Below are 23,799 nucleotides of genomic sequence, written 5' to 3'. Positions count from 1 at the left end.
AACCAGGAAATTAAAAAAGAATTAAAGAAATTCATTAGAACAAACAAAAATGAAAACACAACTGTTCAAAACCTTTGGGATACAACAAAGGTGGTGGTCCTAAGAGGGAAGTACATAACAATACAAGTCTTTCTCAAAAAATTAGGAAAGTCTCAAATACACAAGCTGTTCTTACACCTAGAGGAGCTGGAGAAAGGACAGCAGATACAGGCGGTTTCAAATGTATGTGTGGATGCAATAGGGAAGTTCCATATACTTAAGTCAGTGAAACAAGTCTGTTTAGAAACCATCTTTCAACTCACATTGTTTCATGCAGACAGAAAAATTTTCAAATATATATGTGGAAGCATAAGAAAAGTGCCAGATACTTAACTCAGAGAAACAAGTCTGTAGCAAAAATCCTTCAACTAATAACACTTTCTTGGATATAGAAGCATTCTCTAATGTATATGTGGAAGTATAAGCAACGTACCATATACTTTACTCACTGAAACTAGTTTGTATAGAAACCATCTTTCAACTAACACTTTCTCTGATGGCGATAGAAGTGTTTGCAAATGCATGTGTGGAAGCACAAGGAGAGTGCCATATACTTAATGCAGTGAAACAAGACTGTGTAGAAAGCATCTTGCAACTAACATCTTCTTTCATGAAGATAGAAGTGTTGTCAAATGTTTAAGGAAGCATTAAGAAAGTGTCATATACTTATCTCAGAGAAAAAAGTCTGTGTAGAAAGCATATTTCAACTAGCTTCTTCTTTCATGAAGATAGAAGCATTTTCAAATGTATGTGTGAAAGCATTAGAAAAGTGCCATTCACTTAACTCAGAAAAATAAGTTTGTGTAGGAACCATCCATCAACCAACATCTTGTTTCATGGAGTTAGGGGTATATTCAATGTATGTGTAGAAGCACAATGAAAGTGCCCTATACTTAACTCAGTGCAACAAGAGTGTGTAGAAACTATCTTTCAACTAACATCTTTCACAGAGATACAAACTATTTCAAATGTATTTGTGGAAGCATAAAGAAAGTGTTATATACTAAATGCAGAGAAACAAGTCTGTGTAGAAGGCATCTTGCAAATAACTTCTTTCATGAAGATACAAGCATTTTCTAATGTATGTGTGGAAGCATAAAGAAAGTACCATACACTTCACTCCAAGAAAGACACTGTATAGAAAACATCATTCAACTAATATCTTTCATGAAGACAGAAGTGTTTTCAAATGTTTGTGTGGAAGTATAAGGAAAGTACCATATACTTAACTCAGTGAAACTAGACTATGTAGAAAGCATCTTTCAACTAAATTCTTCTTTCATGAAGTTAGAAGCATTTTCAGATGTATGTGTGGAAGCATAAGGGAAGTACCATATACGTAATTCCAAAAGGAACACTGTATAGAAAACAACATTCAACTAACATTTTTTAATGGAGATAGAAGCATTTTCAAATATATGTGTGGAAGATGTCCATCGACAGATGAATGGATAAAGAATATGTGGTATATATACACAATGGAATATTATGCAGCCATCAAAAGGAATGAGATCTTGCCATTTGCAACGACGTGGATGGAAATGGAGGGTGTTATGCTAAGTGAAATAAGTCAATCAGAGAAAGACATGTATCATATGACCTCACTGATATGAGGAATTCTTAATCTCAGGAAACACACTGAGGGTTGCTGGAGTGGTGGGGGTGGGAGGGATGGGGTGGCTGGGTGATAGACATTGGGGAGGGGATGTGCTATGGTGAGCACTGTGAATTGTACAAGACTGTTGAATCACAGATCTGTACTTCTGAAACAAATAATGCAATATATGTTAAGAAAGAAAAAGAAGAAGAAGATAGCAGGAGGGGAAGAATGAAGGGGAGTAAGTCGGAGGGGGAGATGAACCATGAGAGACGATGGACTCTGAAAAACAAACTGAGGGTTTAGAGGGGAGGGGCATGGGGGGATGGGTTAGCCTGGTGATGGGTATTAAAGAGGGCACGTTCTGCGTGGAGCACTGGGTGTCATGCACAAACAATGAATCATGGAACACTACATCAAAAACTAATGATGTAATGTATGGTGATGAACATAACAATAAAAAAAATAAGAGAAAGGAACACATAAAGGACAACTGACTAATTACTGGATACTGAGCCTAGTCTAGCTTGAGAGATAAACATGTGTAGGCCCCCGATCCCACCCCACCCCACCCACACACACTTTACTGGGTTTTATGTCCAGGAGCCCCACCAAGTTCTCAGGGTGAATGTGGAAGAAAAATTCCCTTGTACATTCTGCACGGGCGGGGGAAAGTAACAATTTAAAAATAAGCCCAGAGTGCTCTGTTCTCCTTGAAAAACGTCTGCCTTCAAGGGAAACTGTTCTACCAGAGCTCAAGCAAATTTGGTTTCCCAAAACCTAGTTGACCTGGAGAAAGGGAAATACCCAATTCTGGCCCCCTCTTCCTATCTCATTTAATGCGGAAGGAGGAGGAAGCTGAGAATCAGGGACACAGGTTCACTAAAACACTGAGACCTAATCATAGATTATAGGATGTTTCTCCTCCCCCAATAGTTTGCCAACCTATCGATGTGGCTCCTGTATAATAAGAGGGACTTAGAGCTAAAAGAACTGCAAGGCTCAGACCTTATTTGAGAAAGAGTCTCTAGGGAAATCCAAGGACATTGGAAAAAATTCTAGCCTCATCTATAGCAAAGAGTAAACACAGTCCAATTCCTAGCCCAAAAAACATTCCTTTTACCCAGTAGCTTATGTCTGGCTTCCAACAAAAATTATAAGGTATGCTAAAAGGCAAAAAGCCCAGTTTGACGAGAAAAAATAAGTATTAGAGTCAGACTCAAATATGGTAGAGATTTTAGAATTATCAAATTGGAAGTTAAAATAACTATGATTATTATGCTGAGGGCCTGAATGGAAAATGTGTATAATACACAAGAACAGATGGATAATGTCAACAAAGAGAGGGAAACGCTAAGAAACAATCAAAAGGAAATTCTACAAATCAAAAACACTACAATAGAAATGAAGATTGCTTCTGCTGGGCTCATCAGTAGATTGGACACAGCCAAGGAAAGAATCAATGAACTTGAAAATATGTCAGTAAAACTTCCCAGACTAAAATACAAAGACGAAAAAAAAAACCAGGGAAACAAACAAACACAGAACTATGAGAAAATTACAAAAGGTGTAATATAGCCATAATGGAAATACCAGAAGAGACAGAGAAAAGAACAGAAGAAATATTGAAGTAATAATAGCTGAGAATTTCGCAAAATTAATGACTAGATACCAAATCACAGAACCCTGAAGCTCAGAAAACACCAAAAAAATCTATGCCCAGGAATATCATATCAAGCTCCATAAGACCAAAAACAAACAGAAAATCTTAAAAGAAGCCAGAGGAATAAAAACACCTTTCCTATAGAGAAACAAGAATAAGAATTACGTTGGACTTCTTTCCAGAAACCTTGCCAACAAGAAGAAAGTGGAGTGAAATATTTAAAGTGTTGAAAGAAAAAGCATCCCTGTGGTAAAGACAAAAATCTAAGCTCTCCTTTTCCGTGTGTGGAGCTATGAGTGGAAAGTGACTGCTCAGACATGCTCTACATCTCCCTGCCCCTTCTCATATAAATGTCACCATATAACTGGCTCTAACAAATGGAATGTAAGCGAAAAACATGTGTGTCACTTTAAGGCCAAGAAAAGGGTGTGCCTTCTCCATTTTCTCTCTCCCCTTCACTCTGGTAGATGAAGAAAACCACAAGGTCCCAAGGGTGTGGCTGAGCCACAAGACAGAAGGATCCTGGGTCCCTAAATTGCAACATGAAAGAAAGTCACCTGTAAACCAAGAATACCCACAAAGAACTGTTACATAAAAAAAAAAATAAATTTCTATTGTTTGAGCCTTTATACGTTTGGGATCTGTTTGTTACAGCAGCTAGAACTACACTAGGTATTACAATTTTCTTTCTTCTTTTTCTAGAGAAACCTCTGAGTGTTCCTTAACCCTTTGAGGTGCTTTAACCACATGCTTCCTGTCCAGGAACTTTCTAAGCCCTTTTAGGATTGTCTAAATCAGGGTTTCCCTGACCATTTATCAAGATCTATCGGGAATATTTTTTTTTAAGATTTTATTTATTTATTTGACAGAGAGGAACACGAGCAGGGGGAGTGGGAGAGGGAGAAGCAGGCTTCCCGCTGAGCAGGGAGCCCGATGCGGGGCTCCATCCCAGCACTCTGGGATTATGACCTGAGCTGAAGGCAGACGCTTAACGACTGAGCCACCCAGGTGCCCCAAGATCTCTCAGGAATATTTTGAGGTTTTATTGGGAAATATCTAATGTTGAGGCCATATCTTGATCTTCTGAGGTTCTAGAATTCCAGGGAAGAGAAAGATACAGTTGGAAGTGACACACCATTCCCCCTCCCAATCTAGCATTTCCATGTCCAAATAGCCAAAGATTTCCACCATGAAATGGCAACTCTCCTTTCCTCTGCGTCAGAGAAGCCTATGAAAGCCAATGCTGGGAACTCTAAATCCAAGGTTGCCCGTTGACACTGTCTCAATTAGCCATCACCACAAACATCCTACATAACAAGCCACCCCAGGACTCAATAGCTTAAGACAAAACAATGATCTCTTCTCATTTTCACAGGATGGCTGTGTAGAAAAGGTCTCATTCTGGTGCCTAGGCTGGAGGGACAGTGACTACCCAGGCATGGTTTTATCATGGCAGAGGACAAAAGCTCCCAGAGGGGCAAATGGAAACATGTGAGACCTTTTAGTATCTACGCTCAGGACTTAACACATAAGTCACATTCAATTGGCCAAAGCATGTCATATGGCCAGGCCAAGTAAAGGGGCATCAAAGTCCATTCTGCACACATGAGGCCTCAGCAGTTCTGCTATGTAACAGCAGGGTGTACTACCACGGGGACGCATTAATTCAATCTACCACAGTCCCTGAAAAATATAGCCACGGGAGTTATAGCTATGCTTACCTAAGGTCCATGGGGCCTCTACTGAAGGAGGTCAGATATGTGTATTCACCAGGAGACACTACAGTTCAGTATATTTTGTGGGACTTGGGCTCTTTAGAATCCCTATGACTTATGTACTGCAATAATTCAATAGGAGGAAATACGAAGTCAGACCGAGAGCATAATTAAAGAACTACTATGTTGATTTCATAGGTGTTCTGCTCACATTTAAGTACCTACTGATAGAAACCCATTCTATCAATCATTAAAGCCATGCACTGTCTCAAAGACTAGCTTCAGTCACTCCTCATGCAGAGTAAGATGAAGTCTTAACAGGAATGGAATTGCTGAATGATGGAGCTGACGGGAAGCTCTGACAATATCTGGCTGGTCCAATTCCCTTTCTAAAGATGAGGAATCGCAGGCAGAGACAAGCAGCCTGACTTATAAGCCACTTAAATACAAATGTCTGCAGTGTACTGTGCCTTCCCCAGCACTTGATTCCTGTGAGAAAGTTTTGTTAGCAATTACGGACTTGTACTAAGGTGGGCCCCACGACAATAATTGTGATCATGGGGCTATGGGCTCAAAGTCAAGAATTCGGGTGAGTAGGGGAGCCTGGGTGGCTCAGTCGGTTCAGCATCTGCCTTTGGCTAAGGTCATGATCCCAGAGTTCGGGCTCCCTGCTCAGTGGGGAGTGTGTTCTCCTTCTCCATCGCCCTCTGCCCCTCCCCCGTTCGTGCTCTCCTTCTCTCATATAAAGAAAATCTTTCTTAAAAAAGATAACGGTGACCCATTTGGTTGGCCTCTTCCCAGGAAAAACCCAATCAAAGGAGCATAAGAACTTTGGGGTTCTCAGAGTCAAAAACCCTAACATAATATTCCTCTTCAGTTATCTCATAACCTGTGTTAATACTTTTTTTTTTTTTGTAAGCAGGGGAATTGCCAATGATGTTCCAGTATCCTTCTCCTTCCTGACACTCTCCTCACTTTTCCATTTAAAGTAGTCATTTCTCAGAAAAGTTAAGATGGAAATGTCAATCAACTTGAGCTAAGACATCACTCCTGCTCTAAAAATGCTAACTTTACACACAGAAACAACTGTTCATGAAAGGGAGGCAAACCATAAGAGACTCTTAAATCTAGGAAACAAACTGAGTTTTGCTGGAGGGGCGGTGGGTGGGGGGATGCCCTAACTGGGTGATGGGCAGTAGGAGAGGGCACTTGATGTAATGAGCGCTGGGTGTTATTATACACAACTGATGAATCACTAAGTTCTACCCTTGAAACTAATAACACACTATATGTTAACTAAATTGAAGTAAAAAATAAATAAAATTAATAAATAAAAAGAACTGTTCATTAAAACAAGAAATGCTAACATCCTCACCTCTCCTGATATTTGAATAGTGTTCTTCCATCAGTTAGACCTGCTTTGCTCTTGGGTTGTCCACCATAATTACACTTCAAAGATGTGTTTTTAATAATACTTACGTTATGCATTAAGACCTACGCAGCTCCACAGTAGCCTCTCCATGGCATAGGGAAGTAACATTCACATTATCAATAAATTGAAATGGCCACATAAATTTGGAGAGATCTTTCCCAGCAGCTACTTAGATCTCAGGGACAGTCTGAGAAGTCTGACAAAACTCTCTCCTTGACCAAATTTTAGTCAGTCTCCTCTGAACCCTCTTCTCTAACGAAGCCTCTATCTTGGGCACGCACACCCTCCCCCCCTCCAGTCCACAGCCTTAGCCCACTTCTAGCAAGAATCCTGCTGAGTCAGTTTAGGGAGAACTCGCCCCCACCCTGGATATCTGATCAGCCTGGCCTGCCATCAGCAAGAATCCTCTCCCCCTACTGTCACCTCGGAATAAATGTCTACCCACTGATTCCCTTACTCTGCCTGTGGGCTCTACTTCCCCAACCTGTCTTTGCTGTATTCAGAGCTGAGTCCATATCTCTCCCCTACGGTGATAGTCTCGACGCCTACTTCCATATCACTGAATAAAGTCTTCCTTTGCATTTTAACACAAATGCCAGAATAAAAAAAAATTTTTTTTTTCTTGAACGACTTCCCAACAAAAAACCCAAACCCAGAATCTTTTTCTGGAATGAGAAGGGCTTGGGGGCTTCTCTGCTCATTGTCCAAAGAGCTGTCCTTTGAACGTTTTGGAGAAGATCCCTCTATATAGTTACTTCCTCCACGAGTTTACATGCTCGGGCTTTAACAGGTAACAACTACGCGTATCGGGAAGTTCCTTCCCCTTGTATACCATGAACGAAGTTCTGGACCTATGCTTGCCAGCATCCGAGGATGCTTCCCCAAAGATCCTGGACCCCTCCTTAGGCCCCTCCACACTCCCTTGCTGGTCTACCCTTCATAACGCATTCCTTGAAGCTTCGACAGGGTGCCTCGGGTGCTCCTCCAAGCAAATGCAAACCACTGGTGAATGCAAACGAGCACAGGGATAAGTGCACCCAGGTCACACTCCGTTAAAGCGTAAATCCGGGCTCTTCCTGCCTCCGGCCCGCCGAGGGCGCACACAGCGCGTCGGAAGCTGACGGCTCCGGAGTTGGGGCGGGCGGGGGGGGGGGGGCGAGGGGAGGGGAACCGAGAGGGCGGAGGGCACGGCGGCGCAGCCCGGTCCGAAGGAGACGCGAGGAGGGTCGGAAGCTCCGCGGGGAGAAACGTGACGAGCCGACCTGCCGGAAACTGCGCCGGGAGGAGGATCCGGAGCTGGAGCGGGGCCGTCCCCCGGCGCCTCCGAGGCCCGCTGACATCAGCCGCGCTCCTCCCCCTCGCCTCCCAACACCCTCAGCTCACGGCCGGACCCTCCTCCTCCCACCACGTGTCCTCCCCGCTCCCTCCCGAGGGGCCGCGCGCACGGGAAGCCGGAGAGGCGGCGGGGATGGCGCTGTGACAGCCGGGCCGGAGCCCTCGGCGTCTCCCCCCGCGGCCCCGGCCCGCGCCCCGGCCGCTCGGTGAGTGCGCGCGGGCGGCGAGCCGGAGGCCCGAGGTGGCGTGGCCCTTCCCGCCGCTCCGGGGCGGCTCGGCGGCGGCGGGGGCGGGGGCGCGAGGCTGCAGCTGCAGCGGCCGCCACCGCCTTTGTTGCGGGCCCGCCCGGGTGGCAGGCGGTGCCGGCTCCCGCCGCCCGGCAGGTGCGCCGGGGCGGGGAGGGGGCCCCGGCGGGGAGGAGGGCTGGGCCGCTGGGGGCGGGGGGGAGGCGGGGGCGGCGGGAGCGCTCCCGGCGTGGGACCTGGGAGAAAGGGAAATGGGACAAGATGGCTGGAGAAACCCGAGCGCGCCCCGGGGCGCGGCGGCCGCGGGCGGGGCGCGGGGCCGTGGGCGGGTGGGCGGCGGCGGCGGCGGCCGAGGCTGCGGGCACCTTGCCGGGGACGCCGTCGCTGCCGGGCGGTGTCACCTCTGCCCCCACCTCTTGCCCAGGAGCGGGCGGGGGAAGGCGGCGGCCAAGTTCGGGCCCCAGCTCCCAGGGATCTGAAGCCTGTTCCGCTCGTCCCAGACCCGTCGTATTCGCCAGTCCTTTTTGGAAATCTCGAAAAAGCACACTTTGAACTCAGGAGGGATCTTTTCTTTGGAAGCCCGGGAGGATGCGGCCCACAAGATGCACACTCACTCATACCTAGTAATTGCCCGCTCCCCTAGAGGGCAGGAACGCGGCCCTTTGTACGGGCCTACTGCTCAGGCAGAAGAGTATTTGCGGCCCAGAGGCATTTCCCGGTGGGGGTGGGCCCTAGCAGATTTCTGCACTTTCTTGGGTATCCAGGCATACACCTCACTATGTATCACTGAGTCTCGGGTTTGGAAAAATCCCTTAAGGCAGAATGACTCTATTTTCTGAACCAGCTCATAGACAGAATTTTTGACTTTGGAAAATCCAGGTGATGGTTATTCTGCTCCTACCAACCTCCTGATGCTTAACTGGCCTGTAGGGACAACCCAGTTGAGCAAGTGTCCTATCTGTATCCAAACACCTTCATTGATAGGAAGCCAACACCCCTTTCCTGCCACAGATTTCATGTTTGAGTGGCACTGACTGGGAGCAAGTTCTGTCTTTCACTGCACTCTTTAGAATCTCTTCCAGGAATGTTTACCCACCGGCCTGTTCTGCCCCTGGGTCTCTACAGAACCAGTCTGGGCTCTTCCACAGGTAGCTTTTTAAATATTTGAAGGCAGTCAGGTATGTTATCTGCCTGCACCCCCTCTTATCATAATTAAATATGTCACCTTCCAGCTTCCTGGTGCTTTTCCTAAATCCCTTCCTCCCCGGGCCTGACTCCATTCCTTCCCTTATTCCAGCCTGAACAGTGCTCAGGGCTTAGAGGTTTGTGCAAGCTAAGCCACCCCCATCCCAGGCTTTGAAGCGTTCACACTAGTGCCTGATTTTTCTCAACTGAATCTTGCTTGCAGAGATGGAGTCCACAGCCTACACTCTCAATTTGACCCTAAAAGAAGAAGAAGAGGAGGAAGAGATTCAGAGCCGGGAACTGGAAGATGGCCCCACGGATATGCAGAGAGTCCGGATCTGCTCAGAGGGTGGTTGGGTAAGTAAGAAGATGTGGGGTCCACACAGCTAGGAGGAGAGAAGCAGGCCTGGGAGCCAGGCTTGTTTTAAGTCTCCTCCTCAGGCAGACATAGGCAGTAAAAATAGCCCAGCCCAGCCCGGTATGTTTGCATTCCTGCGAAAACAGTCCTGTGGCTTTAAAAGGCACTGTGAAGAATGGAAGAGCTGGTTCTAGGAACAGTCTCTTCAGCCATGGCGCTGATCATCATCTGGGTTGGAAATCCCGGAGGCGGAGAGCTCATCTCTCTGCTGTTCCCCTGAGTCCCCTACACCCTGCTCAGTGCCCGGCATGTTGCAGACGCCAACTACCAAACCATAGGATTTGCTGACCTATGTTAAAAAAGTTCTGATGCTTGTGAAGGTGGTACGGAAGAGTGTTCAGGACTGTTGAGACAGGTGTCAAGACTGTTGCGGTAGGGGAGAGCTGGGGCTCAGCACTGAATACAGTGAGACCAGTGGGGGTTTCTAACCAAGGAGCCAGAGTGGAGGGGTCCGTGGAGGGAAAGTTACTAAGTGGAGACATCAAGAATAGGGGGGATTCTTGCTAAACTGACTGAACAAGATTCTTGCTCAAGGCAGGCTAGGGTGATCAAATGTCATGGGTGGGGGAGTCTTTCTAACGGACTTAGCAGGATTCTCGCCAAGACGGGGCTGGGAGGGGAGCCCACAGGGTGGCCTGGCAGAGAAGAGGGCTCGAGGAACCTGGCTGAGTTTGGGAAGGAGAGGGTCTGCTGCTGGTTGGAGGGGCCCCATTTTAAATAAGACTTGGGGCATTGAGCTGACACGAGGAGAGCTTCAGGACGCGAGGCCAGTTCTTTGTGAACACGTCTCGGGATCGCGCACGGAGGAGAGCTGCATTTCCTGCTGGCCTGAATTGAAGGATTGGGGTGGGAGGCAGCAGAGACTATGGGACATATCCCAACAGAAGAGTGTGACAGAATTAGAGTAAACTTATGAAAATGTAAATGCAACACGGTCCATCCAAATCCCTGCCGGTCCGCCTGTGGCAGGTCTCATGTGGACCAGAGCTCCCTAGAAGCCTCACCCCGAGAAGTGAGCAGGGCTTGTGCCATGGGCGCTTGCGGACACTCCAGGGGGGGAATGTAGCTGTAATAGATATTTATCGTTATAATTGTGTGTAATTATTCACAGTACATACTGGACATCATGACGTTTGGGCACAAATGGTGAAAATCTTAAACATGCAACAAATTGACATTCCTTTTCTCTGCTTAGTTTTATATGTGAACATTATCAGTACCCATTATATTCTTTGTTTCCAATAGGAGATCTGTATTCATAGAATCCTGGTCCTCCCAGATGTCCAGTCCAGCTCCCCTCCCACACGAGGGAATTGGGGAGCAGAGAGGTTATCTGCTTTGCCCCAAGGATATGCATGTACACTATTTGTTCAGAAAAATGCCTTAAAAGTAGTGCATTTTTTGTGTATATGTTATACCTCAATTAAAAAAAAGAAAAGAAAAGAAAAACAATACACCACCAGGCTCTGGGTTCGCAGTCTGGCTCTGTCAGCTGCACTGCCCTTGTGTTTTTGTGTTCTCTAACCCATCCCAGCCTCCTCCCTGATTCGGCTCCCCCACAGCTGGGGAGACCTTGGAGGACAGGAGTCAGTCCCATCTAGCCTGGAGTGAGACCTCAAGGCAGTAGAAACCTTGGGCTTTAAGGCTATATTGGCCAACCCAGAACATCTAGATAGCATGGAAAACCTTGGACAATGGGCAGAGTGAAAGTGGACCTTTAGTGTGGCAGGCAATGTGGCGGGCAGGACAGCGAGGAGAGAGCAAGGCGAAGACCATGCCTGGCTGGGAAAGGAGGTAGCTGCAGGGGAGTGGGGGGGTGGGTGCTGGCTTTGGGGACCTCCACGCAGTCTGCCACCCATCTGCAGTTACTGAGCACAGTGGTGGTGTTCAAGACAAGATCCCTAGTCCCCTGGAGTTGCCAGTCTTGTGAGGAAGGTAGGGAAGTGAACATACTTCATAGTACGTCATTCGGAGTGCGGTGGGGGACAGTAGCTCGGGAATGGGGTGTCATTCAGGCTGGAGAGCTCGAGAGGCAAGCATGGACCTGCTGTAGAGCAGTGGGTAGCTTGACTCCTGGGGACATTTGGCAGTATCTGAAGACATGTTTGGCTCTCATGACTTGGGTGGGGGTTGGGGAGTGGGAGATCCTAGTAGGCATCTCCTGGGGAGAGGCCAGGGACACTGCTAAACATCTACAGTGCACAGGACAGCCCCCACAACAAAGGATTATCTGGCTCAAAACGTCATGAGTGCTGAGGTTGAAAAACCCTGCTCTAGGGTATTAAACTAAGGGAAGAAAAGAAATGAATCTGTTCCTCAAATAGGTATTTTGGTTGTAAGAGAATTGTGTTAGGGTGATCAATAAAAGCCTCTCCGACGTAAGAACCGTGCTATATATTAGGATAATATCCCATAGGAGAATTGGAAGTAGAAATAAGAGTTTCAAGGAGAGAAAAGGAAAAATGTGTCTTGAACTGAGTCTCATTCACGAGTGGCACTGGCCAAGGGAAGGGAGGGGGCTTGCACTCCAGACACGAGGAAAGCATAAGCAAGAGCCTCCAAGAGCAAAGCTTGTGTGTGGAGTTAGGAGCAGCTCCCATAGCCGAGTGGCCCTGCTAAAAAAGCACAGGCTTTGGAGTCAGACTCCCTAACTTGGTGACTGTGGGCAAGTTAACTTAGCAGCTGTTTCCTCACGCATAAAAGTAGGGGAGTGACTCCCGTTTCTTTATATTGTTGAAAGGATTCTGCAAGATAATCTATTTAAACGTGTAAGAGGGACTGCCCTGCCCAGTGCCTGGCACCCAGCAGGCGCCCCCTCCGGGCGCCGGGCACAGCCCTTGGCCCTGAGAGCCCTACCAGCTTTGCGGGATGGTCATGCCGCGTCCTCAGTGAGGCTGTGGGTGTCTGAGTACTTCCCTCGGAGATGCACTGGATGCCGGCCTGCCGGCAGAGCAAGGCCAGACCCAGCTGAAGGGAAGAACGCCTCTCTGATGTGCCCTGGATCTTCTGAGGAAAGGGCAGAGAACGGGGATTGAGGGTCCCTACCTGGGAGGCCGAGAAAGGGTGTCTGGGGGGATTGAATACAGGCTGCCTGACTTTGGAGTTCTGCCCAGGGCTGGCCCTGTTTACCTTACTGCTGTGCTTAGCCAGATACAAAGCCTCTGTGGAGAGGGGAGGCCTGCGCCACGGGGCCTGGCTGAAGGCTTGCTCAATCCTCACAGAGGGTTGCTGTGAAGAGAATTTCTAAGCCACGGCACTGTGTGTCTCTGGAGCATAATGTGGGCTTGTTTGAAGATCCTCTCTGGATCAGTCATGAATACAAGGAGATGAATCTGGCACCAGCCAGCCTCTAGCCACCCTTCTTATAACTTCAGGGCTCCTGATATTTTTACCAGGCCTAGGATATGTTACCTTTGTGAGTATCGGTAGACCCTCTGAAATGACAGGTCTAGCCAGGCCTGTGTCCCATTTTATCAGCAAAGGGAAAAGGACTATAAATAGGTGTGGCCTAGATCTGGAATTTCCTAGGGAGAGAAGAGGCCAAAGAGAGAGTTGTTCAAAAGCCTGGAAAGTGGGAAGGGGTGGGGTGGAAAATTCCTGGCTGCCTGGCTTTCCAGATTGATGAAGCCTGAGGAAAACCTAGAGATCCATCCCCTTTTACCTCCTGGTATCTCACACGTATTTCAAAGAGGAGGCTTGGTTTTGTGACAGACAACGGTTTAATGATTATTTGAAGCCATTCTAAGTGGAACAAGAGAAGGGAAATTCGGATATTGTTTGCTTAAATCAAAAACACGTTTTTAGGTGATTACTATCTGCAAGAAGTCTCCTAAGGTTAGGGAAATGGAGTAAGCATAGGTTTTGCATTCAGTGACCCTGTATTTCAGTGGAAGAAGCAGACAAGTAAACCAAAAGAATACTGCATTGTGATAAGTACCACCATAGTGTTGACCTCCGGGTACCATGGGAATGTGCAGGTGGGCACACGACCCAGGTCAGGGTGGGCTTCCCAGGGAACAGGACATCTAGGCTAAGCCTTGGAAAGTGGGTGGGTGTCAGCCAGGCCAGAAATGGGGAGGCCCTCTGAGGCCATGGGAGAGCCATGTGCGGGGGGACATGAGGTTTGCAGCGGACCTGCAGGCTTTGAGTATAGCTGTGCATGGAGGTTGGGGAGAGCGGAGGGCTGGTCACCAGGGAGGCCACTTTGCTTTGTAGGGTCTGGAGCCGTCAACCCAGAGAGTGCTAGGTCCAAACCTCAGTGCTGCCGTTTATTGGCTGTGTGACTGTGACTGGCAACAAGGCCTCTCTGAGCCCATTTCTTCCTTGGTTAAATGGGGTTGCTGGAGAAAACAGATGAAGCAGTTATAGGGCCTCTCTAAGAAGTGCTCCCGCCATATAGGGACGCCTGAGAGTGGGGGTGAGGGGAGTGGGAGAGTGAGAGCAGGAAGGGGGGGCATGGACGTCAGGAGCAAGGAGAAATGCCAATGTCCAAGCGACTGATGGCCGGACACCTGAAGAAGCTACAGGCTGTGCAGACGCTAATTTTCTAAGCTGATGAAAAAGGGTCTCATAACCACCCAGGCTCTGGATTCAGCCTTGGGGAATAGCTTTGAAAGCGACAGCACAAAGGAACCAGCCTGAAACCCTCGCGCAGTGATTTCTTACCGCTGAATATGATGAACTTAGGCGGGGGATTTGTAATGACCGAAAGAAACAACGTGGTAAAGGAAAAGCGCATAGTTGAGTAAACAAGAGGAGGATGGTTTGGGTGGCCTGGCTGCCTTTAGCTGCCAGTGGCCATTCCCACAGGGGTGGGGGGAGTGGGGGCTGTGGGGAGAGAGGAGTAGAGCTGCCTTCTCTGTCCTTAGGGCTTTCTGCTGAAGGTCTAGGCATGAAAGCAAACTAGTTTGCTCCAGTATCTCATTACATAAATTTAAGCTCTAATTAGCTCTTCTCCCCTCCTACTCATGCTCTTGTAGATTAGAAAAAGCCAAATGAGGCCCTCTCTCTCACTGGCTCCTCCCTGGGCGTTGGGTTCTGAGTCAAACACTAGAGCTGGTGCCCCTGGAAATGGAGAACGGTGCCCAGGAACCCCCCCCTCCCCCCGCCACTCCCCACCTCCTCCTGGGCCAGGGATCTACCGACTCAAGGGAAGTCAGGGAATGGCTGGGCGGGTTGTATAGGTGGTGGGATCGTCTCGGGCTGTTTCCTTGGGTGTGGTTGCTCCTGGCTCTGCAGGGGGGCCGAGCCGAGATCAGTTGTCCCTGCAGTGTGTGTGTCCCAGCCTGGTGATCTGGTGATCAGTGCTGGGGAGTTTCCCTTCTCAAGGTGCAGTAATAGGTACTCACCAGGGCATGTGAGACCTGTGCTGTGTGCTTGCTTTGCCTCCAGTAGCCTAATGAATGTGGACAGAGCATGTCCCCCAGGTCAAGGCCCCTCCCCTGTGAAATGAAGATGGGTGAGTTTGTGTCTGCATGTGCCTATTAGTCGTTGAGAAAGGCCTGTTCACTGTTTCAGGTGCCCGCCCTATTCGATGAGGTGGCCATATATTTTTCCGATGAGGAGTGGGAAGTTTTGACGGAGCAACAAAAGGCCCTGTACCGGGAAGTCATGAGGATGAATTATGAAACTGTCCTGTCCCTGGGTAAAGCTTTGTTTTCCTTTGCCTCCTGGAAGCTCTGAGCCAGGAGAATTGTTTCCATGTCTCTTCTCTGGTGTGTCCCACATCCCTTTCTCCTGAACTTGGACTCTGTCCCCTCCATGCCTGTGCCCATTTAATTTCCTGTTTTTGATGTAGGCAGGATATAAATATTGTGTCCTTCTAAACAGCAACTTGTGCCAGTTCTCCGAACTATCCCTATTCAACCCAGGCTTTCACATAAAAAAAGTCATAACTTGGGGCGCCTGGGGGGCTCAGTCGGTGAAGCAACCGACTCTTGATTTCAGCTCAGGTTGTGATCTCAGGGCCGTGAGATCAGAGCCCCATGTCACGCTCTGCACTCAGTGTGGTTATCTGCTTAGAACTTTCTCTTTCTCTCCCTGTCCCTCTGCCCCTGTGCACCACATGCGCATGCACTCTCTCTCTCTCAGATAGATAAATCTTTAAAAAAAAAAAAAAAAAAAAAGACATAACCTGAGAAATATCAACACAGGTCTGGGCCTGTGTTTCATATGTTCCTTAGGAGGGAAGGCAGGCCTCATTATTAACCTGTCAAGCCTCAGACACTTGGGAACATACCCCGAAAGAATCCTTTCTTCCCTCCCAGCATCGATAAGCCATGTAATTAGAATGGAACCAGTTGGAGGCATTTCCTAGTTTGCTCATGTATGTACCAGAATGTTCAATAGATAGTCACTGCATCCACCCACTTCCCCACTACATGCAGTTCTTTGTTGTTGTTGCCAGTACCAGCCCTCATTAGCAGAGGTCCATAAATTCCATTGGACAGACTTATTTCCTATCATATTTTTTCTTTAAGTACCCCTGAGCCCTTTCCCCCGTCTTTTGTATATCTCCACATTTGAGAGTAGCTTGTGTGCGGGAGGGTATTCCTTAAGTATTATAAAATACTCATTTTGGCAGTGCTCTAAGCCAGTAACACAGCTGTAACCTGTTCTGTTTCCTGCAAAAAGAATTCCCATTCCCTAAGCCAGACATGATCACTCGGTTGGAAGGGGACGAGGAGTTCCAGAATTCTGACGAATGGCAGCTCCAAGGAGGAACCTTTGCAGGTACAATGAAACCACTCCAGCATCCACCCAATGGGGAGCATTGGGAAGCTGGATTTTAAGTTTCCATATGCATTGTGTGGGGCATTTAAGAGTAAGGCAGGGTTATGGGGCGGAAAGATGATGGGCTTTGGAATTTCAGAATCTTCTCTCCAGTGCTCCTTGACCTTAGGCCACTTCATTCAGCTCTCTGAGCCCCCTTTTCCTCTGTCAGCTGTGGGTAGTACATCTCAAGGTGCAGCCTTGTATGTGCATGAAGCACTTTGAAGCTTGTACGGCATTTGGTCCAGTGCACATCCTGGGTGAAGGAGAGTGCGCCATGTACCTCTGAAAACCAAGGAAAATAATGTGACGGAGCATGTGGCCAGGGTTCTTTACCCTGGTTTCTTGTCCATTTCATCTTGGATAGAAAAAACAAGAGCAGATGCAGTAGATATGTGAGCAGGTATGTCTGAGAAGCACGTGGTCCTTTATCAGGTGTCATAGTTAGGGGGATAAGAGTTGGCTAAATATAGGTTTCAAGCAGCCAGTGGTTTTACTCACCTTCTCTCTATAGCTAAGTGTTTAAAATGCCATATTTCACTGATTCTAAGACATTTTCCCTCCACCTTGTTAACATCTCTGAAGTTAAGAACGCCTCTTAGAATTAATGGCTTTTTTTTTTCTTTTTTAATGGTGTATCTTGCAACTGATGGCATCTTAGTTTTGGTGAGAAAGGATAATTTCTTCAAGTACTATTCAGTTTCTGTGACCACCTTCTAAATATATACAGTGAGACCCAGTTCTTTCACTGGTATGAAGGAACTAGTGTTCTGCCTTACAGGCTTAACTGTGCTAAGTATGGTTTTGCTGTAGATTTTCTTGGTTTAAGGGGATGTGATTCGGGCCATGGTGCATCTAAATTCTGTACTATTATATGGTAGTATGGGTTATATCTGGTTTTCCACCCACAGCAAAATATTTTGACCCAAACATGGCCCACAAAACAATCGTGTGATCCGAGTCTGGTACCTGTGTTCAGTTCCCAGCTCTGGCACTTTCTAGCTCACCTACCTTGATGCCTTACTTCACTTCTGTAGCTTTATCTGCAAAGCGGGAGTAATGATACATAGGTATTATGGGAATTAGACGCGGTGATCCATAGGAATTGGCACATGAGTAAGGACTCTTAGGAAATGCTTTCTGTTATTAAGGTTACTGCTTTGGGTGGACCCTCAGATTAAGATATTTTTAGCATTTCGACCCCACAAATCAGGGAATAGGCCAGAAGTCATTTTAAATACTGACCTCTTTGCCCCTCCCTGTTTGTCTCCCAGAAAATGAAGAGTCTGATGTCAAGCCCCCGGATTGGGCGGGTCCGATGAACGCCACCCCGCAGTTTGCTCAACCCCAGCACCTGGACGGGTTTGGCCTCCGCCTGCCCCGGGACCTCACAGAGCTGCCGGAGTGGAGTGAGGGGTACCCCTTCTACATGGCCATGGGCTTCCCGGGGTATGACCTCTCGGCGGATGAGATTGCGGGGAAGTTTCCGTTCAGCAGGGGCATGCGGCGCAGTTACGACGCGGGGTTTAAGTTAATGGTGGTGGAATATGCCGAGAGCACCAACAACTGCCAGGCTGCCAAGCAGTTTGGTGTGCTGGAAAAGAACGTTCGAGACTGGCGCAAAGTGAAGCCACAGCTCCAGAACGCCCACGCCATGCGGCGGGCATTCCGCGGCCCCAAGAATGGGCGCTTTGCCCTGGTGGACCAGCGTGTGGCCGAGTATGTCAGGTACATGCAGGCCAAAGGGGACCCCATCACCCGGGAGGCGATGCAGCTGAAAGCTCTCGAGATCGCCCAGGAAATGAACATTCCGGAGAAAGGGTTCAAGGCTAGCTTGGGCTGGTGTCGAAGAATGATGCGAAGGTACGACTTGTCCCTGAGGCATAAAGTGCCGGTGCCCCAGCAGCTGCCCGAGGACCTGACCGAGAAGCTCGTCACGTACCAGCGCAGCGTGCTGGCCCTGCGCAGGGCGCACGACTACCAGGTGGCCCAGATGGGCAACGCCGACGAGACGCCCATTTGCCTCGAGGTGCCGTCCCGGGTGACAGTGGACAACCAGGGCGAGAAGCCGGTCTTGGTCAAGACGCCAGGCAGGGAGAAGCTAAAAATTACAGCGATGCTGGGTGTCCTGGCAGACGGGAGGAAACTGCCGCCCTACATCATTTTGAGGGGCACGTACATCCCGCCCGGGAAGTTCCCCAGTGGCATGGAAATCCGCTGCCACCGGTACGGGTGGATGACGGAGGACTTGATGCAGGACTGGTTGGAAGTGGTGTGGCGGCGGCGGACGGGCGCGGCGCCCAAGCAGCGCGGGATGCTGATCCTGAACGGCTTCCGTGGCCACGCCACTGACTCGGTGAAGAGCTCCATGGAGAGCATGAACACCGACATGGTCATCATCCCGGGGGGCCTGACCTCGCAGCTACAGGTGTTGGATGTGGTGGTCTACAAGCCGCTAAATGACAGCGTGCGGGCCCAGTACTCCAACTGGCTTCTGGCCGGCAACCTGGCGCTCAGCCCCACCGGCAACGCCAAGAAGCCGCCCCTGGGCCTCTTCCTGGAGTGGGTCATGGTCGCCTGGAATAGCATCTCCAGTGAGTCCATCGTGCAGGGCTTCAAGAAGTGCCACATCTCCAGCAATCTGGAAGACGAAGATGATGTCCTGTGGGAGATTGAGAGCGAGCTTCCAGGGGGAGGGGAGGCCCCCAAAGATTGCGATACTGAGACTGCGCGGGAGGGCAACTGACACCCGAGGGGAGAGCTAAGGTAACCAGGCAGGCCCAGGTGCGCGCTTGGCACCTTCACTGACAGCCCTGTTTGTGTTCCACAAACACCCGCCCTCTTACCATCCTTTCCTTCGGTTCCAAGAACTCTCAAGCCTATGGTACAGTACCACAGGTAACGGGCCCTTGGCTTCTCCTGGACGTCAGTCTGGTGTCGCTTGGCTTGCTTGTGGGGGTTTTGCTCTGAGGTCTGGCCCTGGGAGCGCTTGTATAGTACATAAAACGAACAAAGAGTGAGCTACCGGAACATTTAATCTGAGAGCCGTCGTGCTCAAATTATTTGGGCCTGAAATTGCCTAGCCTGACGTTGCTTAGTTAAACATAAAGTTTTGCCCAAAAGCCAGCTTTCTTCTTTCCCTTATAAATCATGTTGAACATTTAGGGCCAGGGTGTGTACCTGATGCACGGTGCTCCCTTTTACTGGCCTGTAGGGAGAACGCAGTGATGTCTTGAGAGCACCGTGTGCTAGGTGCCTCAGCTCAGTCCTTGAGCGGTCGCAGAAGCCCTCTAGGACATGAGAACTGCAGCTTAGGCTTGCTTTTCCCTGGGATTCAGAAGTGCTTTAGAACATCCTCTTAGTCTCATAATGACCTTCACATGGGTGGAGTGAGCAACTGCAATAATTTCTTGTAGTCCACTGAGGTCTGAAGGGAGAGATTTCTAAATTGAATCTTTGCACCAAAAAAAGAAAACGGCACATATCTAGGACTACAGTGAGGACAAGGACAATAGGCCTGGAATTTTCGGAGTTGACTATAGAAGGGGAGCAGCTTTAAGAGGAAGCAGGGAGTGGGGACTAACCGGCAACACTAGTGGAGGCGAGCCTACCCCCCCCCCCCCCACACACACATACACACCTTGAGATGGGAGAACAGCCAACCAGGTACAGTGGGGGAGCAAACAATTCATTTTACCCTCTCGCTCTCCTTTCCCTACTTGTCAGTTAATTTGTTTCCCAGAGACACAGTGTTTAATATGAAAGGTCATTCCTTCCTTTACAGAGGACCTAAAACTATCTCGACATCTCTTCTTCCTTTTGTAGCATAACTCCACAGTTCCACCCTACTTGCTTTTTTTCTCCAAAGGAAATGCTAACTGAAATCTTTCATCCCACTCCTCGCTGTGTAAGTGCAGGAGTGACTTCTGTCTCGCTCCCTGCCCCCAAGTCAAAGTGGACTCATACTGCTGGACTCCAGTGTAATTCTGAGACCCCTGGCTAACAGTGGAGCCAAGGAGGAGTTCTTACTGTTACATTCAGATCACCGAAACTGCTTCCCGCCCCTCATGTCCCCTACCCTGTCCTTCCACGGGCTCAGCCTCCCTTTTCTGCTAACCATTATACTGACTCCATTGGAAAGCAAACTTTGGATTATAGTGGGTTTTTCATTCCTTTCTCATTTTACCTCCCCCCGCCCCCACCTCCTTATGCATTTTTTATTTTCTAAGCTCTTTGCTACCAGGAGAGGAAAGGGGGAAAAAAAGACAAGGGCTAGGCTGCAGCTGTGAAGGTGGGCATTTTCGTCTGCTATCAGCCGTGACCTTTTGCTCATCACGACCACCAGTTCCCTCTACAATAGCTGCCCTCTTGTGAATGGAAGAAGTGATAGAAGTAGTTTGGGATGCTCAGTAAACAGGAGACCTAGGAGGGGACAGATGGGCATAAAACTGCCTCTCCTCATCTATTTGGAAGTCTAATGGAATACTTTTGTTAAAATGTGTACGATTTCTAAAGCCCAAGGGTTTATTCACACTTAGGTTCTCTCTGTTTTCCAGCAAATGGAACTATTTGAAACAGGTGGGGAGGAAAATCCTCAAGAAGATTCCTCAAAGTGTGGATGCACAGGGAGCCGCAAAAGGCCACAGGGCTCGGAACAAGCCCACGTCTGGACAGCCGCCTGTGTACCCCATCCTGCGACATAGCCCAGCCCCGCCCCACATCCACAAAGTGTCAGAAAAGGTGTCTGGGACCCTTGATTTCAGCAGAGACATGATTAGGGAAGAAACTGCTTCTGCCCCATTTTTTGTTTTGGAGATTAATCCATGTAAATATGAATGAACAAAGGTATTTCCTGGAGAAGAGACCGTTTGTTCAACACCAACAAGAGACTCAGATGGGCCCAACTCCACTGGTGTCCTTTCTGTGGAGCAAACCTCAAGTAAATGGGTTTTTTTTTTTTTGCCTTTAAAAATGCTTCCAAGAGTAGAACCTGTGCCCACACAGGTCAAGACTGCAGAGAAGGCTGTGTGGAAATGAGTCATTTATGTATACCTGCTACTTACATATTTCCTCTTTTGGAAAAATGAGATCCTAATGATAAGATTCAGATAGACTGGCCTGGTGCCGGCAGATGGCTTTTCTACAGACTAGGTTACAGTAAGATACAGGTTAAAATAAACTGTGCGGTTTTATTTATCTTCCCCAATCTGGTTGGCAGCTAGAATTTTTTAGGGCCTTCTTTAATGGCCCTATTTGTCATTATACTTAATGATAGGGCAGCATTTAGTACACGAGCTCTTTTTCTCAGGCTGCCTGCAGAAGTCACCATAAATTATCTGCTGTCTACATGGTACAAGGCTCATTGACTCATCTGATACTTGTTTTGTTGATTTCTTTAATATTTTTATCACAAGGGTATGAGAGGACATGGGCCTTTAGCCACAGCTGTTTCAAGACTTCTAATCTCCTACCCTGCAGGAATAGATGGGAGGTCTTTGAATTTTTACATTATAAGTAATTTGCATTCCCACGTAAGTTGTTACGGAAACATTCCTTCCAAGCTATCTGCTACAAAAAAATATGCCAGGACCTTATAGACAAAGCCATTGCTAAAAATGTCATTCCAATCAGATCTGAGAAACAGGCTACCATAACCACTTTTCCTCCCTGTAGACTCAGCTCATTTATATATTATACTGTTCTTGGCCTCTTGAAGCACCTATTTCTACTCAGGTACTCATTTTCCTATTAGTGATTCACCTTAAAACCAGTTTTCCTCCAAGCAGGGGGGGATATTGCACTTAGTTTCTGGTATCTGAATAACTTTTCAGTATTTGAATTGTTTCCCCATTTGCTTTCATCTGTACTAATTCTTTTGTTATCTCAGATGGCATCCAAATCCAGCTACCTTTCATTCCAGAAGTTTCCATCCCCTCCACTTTGATTTAATTTGTCCTCCACTGTCCTGGTTCCTGGGCCTTCCTCTTCATGTCCTGTTTTACTTGTTTTGGGAGCTTAAATGATTTTATAAGACCTAATTTTGGGTTCCTGCATTGGAGCCATAGTTTTCTTACAGAGAAGAGTAGAAAATGGGTTCAACTCCTATTTCATTCCACCAACACCTTCTTGAGTCTCATCAGCTGATAGATGATGCCTTACAGGTTGCATAGCACTGGAACTTTCCTAGAGTAATGGCTCTACTGTCAGGGTTTTTCTGGGCTCATTCTTCCACTGACTTAATTATGATCTATGCTTAACAGAGTCCCAGTACAACTATTTTGCAGAACGGCTATTACCCTAGAGTTAACTATAGCACATATTGAGACATAGTTGTACTCCCTAGTAGATAGAAATTGACCCCAACAATAAACTTTGATAATAAAGACAATAGGCTATGGTGGTTTTATTTATTATTTACCTGCTAGCATTGTGAAAGGTCACACTTCAATTTACACTTTATTCTCCATTCAGTTTTGGGGGGGGTGTGTCTATGTACCTAATATCCTTGAATCAAAAAAGTGTACATGGGATGGCAATGTAAATATTGGTGTCTGAAGACAAAGGAAAGAAAAATTACATACGTGGTTTTAAACTGAATTAAAAGTCCAGGGTGGGGGGCTGGGGGGAGCCTGGCATGCATAGCTTTTTTCTTTCTTTTAACGATTTTATTTACTTGAGAGAGAGCACAAGCAAGGGGAGAAGGAGAGGGAAAAACAGACTCCCCGCTGAGCAGGGAGCATGACACAGGGCCCAATCCCAGGACTGAGATCAAGACCTGAGCCAAAGGCAGGCAGTTAACCGACTGAGCCACTGAGGTGCCCCATGAATAGCTTTTTTCCTCACTCAGTCATGTTTCAGATGCTCTCGGATGGTACGTTACCAAATCACATGAAGGAAATCCATAAAAGGATATTAATCTCTTAAATGAGTGAAGGCATGCTAGCAAGTTGATGAACAGAGAAGAAAACTTAGTATCCTGTTTCCATAAATCTCTTTAAAAATGAAAGCATGAAGAACCTACATGCCCTTTCATGGTGTGCTTTTAGTCAAATTAGTCCTGACAATTTACTGTGCCCATAGATTCAGTTAAGTAAGTAGTAGTCTACCGTCCAAGAATAATCCAGACATTTTTTTCCTTTTTTTAAGCCATCAGAATCAAGTGCTGAACCAATTTGTTGCCCACAGCACATAAGTCTAACCCCTAAAACCAAGCTTTCTTACCCTTATTCTACATCCTGGAGGCATTTTGGCAAGAGCCAAAAATATGATGGAACACAGGCATTTATCTAATGGTCAGAGTAATCCTTTAGAAGTTAATTGTGGAGGGGCACCTGAGTGGCTCAGTCGGTTAAGCGTCTGCCTCCGGCTCAGGTCATGATCTTGGGGTCCTGGGATCGAG

At 47.7% G+C, this 23,799-nt stretch overlaps 1 protein-coding gene across 2 annotated transcripts; it reads left to right on the top strand.

The window, feature by feature from the left end:
* The first annotated feature begins 7,749 nt into the window (after nucleotides 1-7,749).
* Nucleotides 7,750-22,788, top strand: POGK (pogo transposable element derived with KRAB domain). Of its 2 annotated transcripts, none has more exons than XM_028111918.1 (6): nucleotides 7,750-7,987; nucleotides 9,435-9,568; nucleotides 15,147-15,273; nucleotides 16,263-16,361; nucleotides 17,675-19,166; nucleotides 20,957-22,788. In XM_028111918.1, the coding sequence occupies exons 2-5, from the start codon at nucleotides 9,437-9,439 to the stop codon at nucleotides 19,144-19,146; spliced, it is 1,830 nt and encodes a 609-aa protein (XP_027967719.1). In that variant the 5' UTR covers nucleotides 7,750-7,987; nucleotides 9,435-9,436; the 3' UTR covers nucleotides 19,147-19,166; nucleotides 20,957-22,788. The 2 variants fall into 2 exon arrangements, with proteins under 2 accessions (XP_027967719.1, XP_027967720.1); XM_028111919.1 differs by lacking the exon at nucleotides 7,750-7,987 and adding an exon at nucleotides 8,088-8,164.
* The last annotated feature ends 1,011 nt before the right edge of the window (nucleotides 22,789-23,799 follow it).

This window comes from Eumetopias jubatus, unplaced genomic scaffold, assembly GCF_037043125.1.
Source record: "Eumetopias jubatus isolate StellerSeaLion01/CBP00866 unplaced genomic scaffold, mEumJub1_p1.0 scaffold_12, whole genome shotgun sequence".
NCBI lineage: Eukaryota > Metazoa > Chordata > Mammalia > Carnivora > Otariidae > Eumetopias > Eumetopias jubatus.
This window is presented reverse-complemented; position numbering and strand designations above follow the sequence as displayed.

Coding starts and splice junctions, on each gene's coding strand:
- POGK (XM_028111918.1), top strand. CDS start 9,437: ATGGAGTCCACAGCCTACACTCTCAATTTGACCCTAAAAGAAGAAGAA. Junction 9,569..15,146: donor TCTGCTCAGAGGGTGGTTGG/GTAAGTAAGAAG, acceptor TCACTGTTTCAG/GTGCCCGCCCTATTCGATGA. Junction 16,362..17,674: donor CCAAGGAGGAACCTTTGCAG/GTACAATGAAAC, acceptor TTTGTCTCCCAG/AAAATGAAGAGTCTGATGTC.